The 8,125-nt window shown below is 42.2% G+C and overlaps 1 protein-coding gene across 5 annotated transcripts in view; it reads right to left on the bottom strand.

Moving 5' to 3' along the window:
• The window catches only part of MAP3K20 (mitogen-activated protein kinase kinase kinase 20), a 94,945-nt gene that overhangs the window by 22,734 nt on the left and 64,086 nt on the right, over window positions 1-8,125 (bottom strand). For 4 of the 5 annotated variants that reach the window (XM_035896283.1, XM_035896280.1, XM_035896281.1 and 1 more), the window contains one exon: window positions 245-289. In XM_035896283.1, the coding sequence (XP_035752176.1) occupies window positions 245-289 (45 nt within the window). Of the gene's footprint in view, window positions 1-244; window positions 290-6,872; window positions 7,359-8,125 lie in introns of those variants that run through there. The other variant, XM_009640787.2, reaches the window with a different exon arrangement.

Below are 8,125 nucleotides of genomic sequence, written 5' to 3'. Positions count from 1 at the left end.
CTGCTGGCAGCTCCCAGCAAAAGTTTTTTTCTGGACACTGGAGAATGTTTTATGAAGGTCACCAGAGTCCTTAATTTACTCATAGTGATTTCAAAGCCTTTCTGGGACACAAGTTTCACCAAACAAACAGCAGTAAAATCTCACCTAGATGCTCTGATCTGGCTTTCCCTCTCTCTGTACCCACTGCCATTTGTTAGAGAGCTCCAGCAGCACAATGCTGGCCCCATTAACACAAAATACTCACCACATCTTCTTCGGTCCATGCACAAATATCAAAGGAGGGCAGCAACTGTGTGAGAGATACGAATTGAAAAGAAAACCGTCTGACCATTTTTCTCCCCTCCACCCAAATTTTGCTCTGGTAGCCGATTTTTTTCGGTTCCTTTTCCCCTGCAAAGGGCAGGACTTTAGGCTGCAACTCTCATTCTGACACACTAAACCCTTGGATTCACACTGACCAGAGGCTGGCTCCAACAGCATGGTGGCAGTGCTAAATCGATCCCATCACTTTATGTAGATAAAATTATCAGCAAATCTCTGATAGAAACAATTCAGGAAGCAAAAGTAGACTGTCGGGTGGCAGTCTCTAGCTGCCTCTCCTCTCAACTCTGACTCTATGGGAAGGCTTTTGCTATGGCTTTGGTACCACCTGATTTCTGCAATGAAAATAAAGCTGTGATTACGACTCTCTCCTGAATGATGGGTATTTTCTGCAAAAGGAAGGAAAACTGTCCCTAGACAGCAGAGAAAGCAGAATTTGGAGCTGGGCCGCTGTGGCTAGTCTTCCTGTACAGACAGGTCTCTCTTGGTTTCTGCCAGTGCTTCATAACTGCTCCCCTGAGGCTGGGGGAGTGCCGCACTTCCCAGCCTCCTCCAGCGCTGCAGCCCGCATGGGGCACACTTTGTCGCACGCAAGAAGGTGTTAGCTCTTGAAGCGCAAGGAAACCACGGAGGATGCACAGGAGAATGGCTGCGTTAAGTGAAATTCTCGGACGATTTGAAAACTGACACAGGAGAAGGCGCCACTGTAATACCGATTGCCATTTTACTCATTCAAGCATATGGTATCCCAAGCTTCACCTTCTTTGCATTTTTATCCAGCTAAAGGGTTAACATTCATTGGTATGTATGTATTTGGACCGTCAGTGTCTCCCAAAGGCTCAATACCATGATGTAGTTGCAAACTTACTTGATGAACAGAACATCAACCTCTGAGAGACTCAGCTCGGTTACCCACCAGCCCCCAAGGCTTTGTTACCTCCTCCGGAGAGCCCTGCCACCCACCAGCTCTGCAGCCCCCCAGCAGGCGCCCGCCTCTGCCTGCCTCCAGCTGAACACCGAGCCCCAAGACAGCGTTGCCTGCTCATGTGCCTGAGCCTTTCCCTGGCACTCCAGGCAGGAGGCCAGGGTCCGGCGTAATCCGCCCACAACTTTTGGCCATCGCTGTAAAATACCCTTTGCAGCATCCATATGAAACTCCCATTGAAGGACTTGGGACTGCCCAACACCCCTTGACTTCTGCCTCCATATCTACGACTTTTTGGCTGCTTACACCACTTTGAGGACTCTTCAGATCCACTTCCTCCTCCTCCTCCTCCACCAATGGCTCAGTCAAACCTTGCTGGGCACAAACCATCCACAAGACCAGCTGAAGCCACCTCTGTGAGGAGGACCTAGCAGACCCTCAAACCCACCCCTTTGCCCAGTGTTTCCCCAAAGAGGACAGAACCACAGGCACCAGGGTGAAGCGGCAGAAAGGAAGATGTGTCTGCCAGAGAAAGAGACCTTCCTGACTTTTTCTCCCTAATACACCGTACTTTCAGCCAATTTTCTCAACCTACCCTGCTGTTAGCCAGGCGTTCCCTATGCTAACAGCTACCCGCAGCCTGGGCAGGACACTGTGGGGCAAAAGTAGTGCTGGGGGCAACACCTGAGCACAAGGGAGGGCAAATGGCAACCGTAAACATCCTTAGGAAGGCAGTGGGTTGGGCCTTTTGTAGGCACTTATAATCCAACCAGCCAGTGCGGCAGGAGGAGCCTGGTACAATAATTTGCACAGCCAAATTGTTTACTACAGAAGTCCAAGATTGCATTTTTTGTTGCACAATGGATTTTTTTCAGCTTTTCCCATGTTTAAATATAACCAGTGGCAGAATATGTTCTGTTTTTTTCTTTTTTAAAGATGGGAGAATAAAGTAAAATTGTCACACAGTGAGTAATACAAAAAGTAACTTAAACCAGTAGGCAATAAGGAACCTCTTGAAACACCAGCATTTTACACAGGGACACAGATGCATAAAATTTACTGTCAAAATGTTTATTGCAAAATAGAAGTTTGGAACAAAGAGAAGCAAAGGAAAAAGTTCACATCAAAAGAAAGTTTATGACACCAATTGGAGAAATTGAATACATTGCATGATTTCTTTTTGTTTGCTTGCTTTGGTTTTACACTGGAAAAATCAAATCTACAGTGTGAATAAAACAAGACATTGTATGTCAAGTGCAATAAAGAGAATAACTGACGCTGCAAGGTTTTACCACACAGAAGTGTAACATCGCATGTTCCACACAGATGATATATTCAGTTTACAGCACAAGAGTTTTGGCACAGGCATTGCACTCAGCTTTGTTTTTTCAGAAGGGAAAATGAAGTTTTCTAACACCGTGAAAGTATTTTTCTATTCAAATTTCATCGGTTCACCCTTGAAGTATAAGTAGCATTGAATCCTAGTATTCAGTACAAAACTTCTTCAGTAGTGCAAAAGCAAGAAATGCAGTGGACTATATCTGACTTTAAGAGGCATATGAATATTTAGCACACAATATAAAATGTTTAAAGAAGGTTGTTGGTTCTACAGTTTTAAAATTAAATCTTCACACATCAGAAATCTCTGTGCAGATTTTACAGTGTACACTAAGTCGAAGTCTGGGGGAACAGGGAAAGGTCTCGCCTCCAGATTCCTACCAGTGCATTTTAAGGGCTGTGAAAATTACTAAATGAACTTATTTTTCTACCTGAACATTCTACCTAGGACTGTAGTTAACACCTCTGTCAAGTTAAGAGGTCTTATTAAAAACCTGTAAAAGCTGCCTGATTACAGAAAAGGGAACTACAGTACTAAAGACACACAGTAACACTGCTGAATGCTTAACAGCTACATGCACACTATGGATTTACTGCTACTGCTGATAGCAATGTAAATCATTACTGCATCAAATATTAACTCAGAATAACCACTTTAAAACCCAGAAGGAAAGGGAATCAACATCTAACAAAAACTGCTGGGTCGATAAACAAATGACAAGTCAAGAACATGACTGTGTGACATGGAGCTGTGCCAGACCTTACCTCCTGGAAGCCCTTCCCATCTAGAGGGGACAAGCTCCACGGCAGGCAGCACACAACCGGCTAGGGATGCAGCATACCTACCCACCGTACCTTAGGGCACTCGCTACTCCAAGGAGTTAGAGGTGTGATCATCATGAAAATGACTAGATCAAAAGCTTTCCTCAATTAAATGCCCCTTCCATTTTTTCCCCACTGCTGAAGGAAAAGAAAGGGAGTTGGGAGTTGGACATCCTGTCTTGGTCCCAGCTCACCTTGTATCTTTAAGCAAGCCAAAAGCCAATCCTGACCATTCCTCTCTCGGGCCATTTACCCATCTAAGGCAATGTTGGCAATACAAGAGCCTGGTAAAAATGAGTTCAGGCCTGGTTCTTACCTTTCCCCTCCATCAAATGGAGCAGTATTATTTTACTGCAGGTGCCTCCAGGGCTTTATGGAAGGTAGAGAAAACTGGGGTCCCAAAAGGCCTGGTGGGGACCAGTGAGCCGAGGGGTCTACGAGGCATGGGAAGGCTTTTGGTGGCTTTGCTCACAGCCCAGAGCAGCCAGAGAAACACCTTCTGGGTTTGGTTAATGCTTTCATAAGCTGACACACTATGTGGCTGTGGACTGTTGCGGAGACCTAAATACCCTGGTGATGATACAGGTAGAAGACAGACTGGGTTGCACTGCAGAGCAAAATCAGACGTGGAAGACTAAATACTCTGACCTCCTCCAACCAACATACCTGCCCACCAGAGCCACTTTCAAAACCTTTATCTAGTGAGAAGCAAATCAGAGGCAAAAACAACACAGCTTGATTCTCACATACGATTTTTGGCTTGTAAACTGGAGACATCTGGTATGAAAGTCATCACAGGAAAGTAAAAATGCAATCAATACCGTTACTTTTTTAATAAGCATAGCCGATATCCTAGGTGTAACACTATCTCAAGGGAACTGCATCAGAAGATTTTGTCATGTGTTATCACCTTCTCTCCAATTCAGAGATGACCTTTGCTACCTTGAACACAGAGGCAAGTTTTACAAGAGTTTAAATTTTTCCTTAATATAGCTTAATTTGCTTTGACAAATAATGTATGGGGAAATAAAGGGGAAGGGGAAAAAAATCCATCTTTGTTTTCATTAAAAAATACTGGAAGTAAGTGGACAGCGGGAATATCCTATGAGCATGCTACCCAATTCTGATGATATTTTGCTGAAATAAGTTACACACCTGGGTAAGGACAAAAATTTGAAGACAGACTTAAGTCTTGTGATTTTGCAACTATGAAACCCTGTGTCATACTAACGGACTATTTTTACTTCTGTAAAGATTAAGGAGTGGATTTACAAGTTCAGTTAAAACCCATGCAAATATAAATGTGCATGAAGTGCTCTGAGATTGTCAGATGCTAAAAAAGTGCAAAACATCAATGGTAGGGACAGATTGGGGGGGGGGCCTTTGAATATTAAATATACTGAACCAAATTTCACTTTCAGTTAAAGCTGTACAACCCTTCACTGCTTATGTGGTACAGTAATTTATGCACAATGACACACATGTTAAGATCTAAAGTGCACATATTAGATTACACAAATCCATCAAATTTTCCTGGGTGCAAAGTGGCAGTTACAAAAATAGTATAATTGCTGTGGGTGTTAGCAGACATAGACTTACAAAAATAGTACAAATCTGCACTGGAAACAGTTTTATTATTTGCCCTTCAATGTCCCTTTTTCTCCCTAAAATCAGGTTGCTTTGATGGACCTAAGAAGACATCCCTACCTGTGCTGAAGGAGCAAGTTTCTCCTTGGGGTACTCGGTAGACTTATGACATCATTTAAAATACAATTCTGTCAAGGGAAAAGCTTCCTGATACAAGAGGGTTAACTTTAAGCCAATGGATTTGCAACTGTTAGGAAGAAGGTGGAATGTGGAATGACATCCTACAGAAATTAAGCATCTTGGAGAGTCTAATCCTATGCAAACTGAGCGGAGTAGGCTAGCTCCAAGGGCAGCACTCACTGCCTTGCAGGTTACCAGACCAATGCTGGTGCTTAAGGATAAAACAATTCTCTCTCACAACCCAAAGAGGTGCCCACTCATCACTCTAGAAAAATTCCTTCAAAGAACTTTCTCTTTTGTTGAGTGAACATGTAATGATTTCAGGCCTGCTGTTATCTAATGTATCCATTTTTCTCTAAGCCATCTACAAAAACACTCACCATAATATGTAGGTTAGAGCTGTGTAACAGGCAAGCCTATAATTAAAGAAGCCACTCAAAACCAGAAGTTTTCATAAAAGAAACCCCTCCAGTAATTGAGAATGGAATTTTGATGGCTTATTCCTACTACAGCTAAACTAGACAGTAACATTTTTCTTTTGAAATGCTGCCCTTCTTCCTTGGGCAAATATTTTACATTCTCCTTTCTAACCTGCATTTGTGTTCGCACTGGTTGCCCTCCTCCTTCTGCATTGCCTCTAAAGGGGTCATCAGGAGAAACGTACTCACTGCTCTCAACATAAGTGCCTGGCAGGCAATTATTGCAGCCGATTGTTACACACTGAGTTTTATGGTAAGTCATAACAGCAGTGGCAATACTTTAAAAGTGATTTAGCTGCAAAAAAACAGGTATGCAGAGACTAGTAAATATTCCTCATGTTACCGCCATCACGGAGAATTTCACATAAGCCACAGTAGTAGGGCCCAAGCCGAAATGTCATTGTGGCTTCTCTTTGTCCTCTCATAAGGGTAGCACACACGGAAGCAAAATTTATGAACACCGATTTTTGCTCTCAGGTACAAGAATAAGTCCATCAAAGTTAATGAGGCTTCCTGGATTTACATCAACATAACTGAAAATTAGCTTCTCGATCACAATATCTGATAATAGATGCGGAGGTCTGATTGCAGTTCGCTTTGCTAGAGTGAATTATATACACACGCACATACACGTGAGGGGAAAAAAGAACATTTATACAAATCACCTACTAATAGGGATTATCTGGATTCTGCTGCTATTCAGTTTTTAAACTGTGTATTTAACTAAGCCCTCTCTTCCCCTCAACCAAGCTTCTCTCTTCCTAGAAACGTATTTGTGACTTCCCACAATGCCGCCTTGAAAAAGGTTTTAAATTAGAAACACAGCAAACCCCTTCACTGCAACAGTAAGAAAGAACAGATTGTAGAGAATAGCAATTCTGGAAGTACAAGTATATTTGTATGATTGACAATTAAAGGGGTAAGGGAAATGATAAAAAACACAAAAGAAAAATTTGAAGTACATTAATGGCATTAAAGGCATTGAAGTTTCCCCCAATATTTTCAGATCTCACGTTTATCAAGCCATAGTTTCTGTAATCAGGCATCAAGAATTATAGATATAATCACAGTTCTTAAAATAATAATATTCTCAATTAATCTGGAAAGTTTAGTTCCAAATTTCATCGAAGCAGAAATAAGTCAGCACAATCTAAACAAAAACATGTCTTTCTACACACAAACATGCTCAGCTTGGAAAACGTCTTTTTGTTGGTTTGGGGTTTTTTTTCCCTTCTTTTACAGGATTTAAACAGACCAAACTGACAGGATTCTTGTTCTAAAACTTTATTGTTTTGCTTTGCTAAAATCGATTTCGGTTAATTCTAGAACTGATTTCATTCACTGCTATCATCTGTGTCATCAAAATCATCATCATCATCATCATCGTCATCTGACCAGTCGAATTCACTGAAACCCAAAGCCATGTTGATTTTCTTTCCTTTTCTCATAGAGGTGGTTTTAGAAGAATTCTTTTTGGCTTGCATGTTTATCTGCATTCCAGAATGCAGGACAGATCCTGCTTGGTTCAGAGAGAAGATATCCCCAAAGCCCGTCATCATCAAGGCCTTCAGACTTTGGTTCATGCCAGCTACCTCCCCGTTACTTGTTGCTGTGATCTGACATGACATCTCTGCACTGTTTGACTCCTCTGTTTTAGATTCAAAGTAAGACTCCTCAGACATTCTTGCAGCAAGAGGTAAGAAAAACTATTTAAAGGAGGAAAGGACAGAGCAAAAGTGAAAGTTAGAACCAATTTAAAAATCAAGGAAAAAGACACCACCAGATTAGTTGGCAATCAACAGAAAGCACAACGATTAGTGAATCTAAACACGGAGATCAAGTAAGAATTCATTAAACCAGACAGCTTCATTCTGGGGTCATTGCTCTTAAATGAAAGTGCAAAATCACTGAGTCGCATGGCAAGAACCACAGGTAGCAGAGCTTTCATGACAGAAGAAGGTTCGAACTCTTCAAGCCTTCATTTTGTACAGCCATAAAACAGAATGTGGTATTTCCCAGCCAGGTGGACTGGCTCCCAAGGCAATGTGGGTGAAACAGAAGTCTGAGTGAGTTGCTTAATTGAACCTTTCAGGATTGAAGAATAAGTCATGTTAACATCAGAGAACCCAAACAAGCTCCCAAAGTTTGGTGCAGAAGTAGCAGCCCTCTAAATATCAGAAGTAACAGCAGCAGTATTATTTGTGCAAAGACTGGTTTTGAACATATGCTCAAGAGGAGAGGAAGGGGTCATCCTGCGACAGCCACAATCAGCAACGAGCCTCTCACCAATGCAAAGGACACGGGAAGTGGCCTCCAGCCCACACCAGCACCTTGCCTCTGGAAGCTGTCCCAGGGAGGAGCAGGCAGAGGAAGAGGGGCTGTTTGGTCGGCCGGTCAGCTTCTTCAGCTTGGTTGCCTTTTCTTTGGTTTTTTTTTTTTTTTTTTTTTTTGTTTTTAATAAATTTTTGCCTTT

Source organism: Egretta garzetta, unplaced genomic scaffold, assembly GCF_000687185.1.
Source record: "Egretta garzetta isolate BGI_Z169 unplaced genomic scaffold, ASM68718v1 scaffold16, whole genome shotgun sequence".
NCBI classification, from domain to species: domain Eukaryota; kingdom Metazoa; phylum Chordata; class Aves; order Pelecaniformes; family Ardeidae; genus Egretta; species Egretta garzetta.
This window is presented reverse-complemented; position numbering and strand designations above follow the sequence as displayed.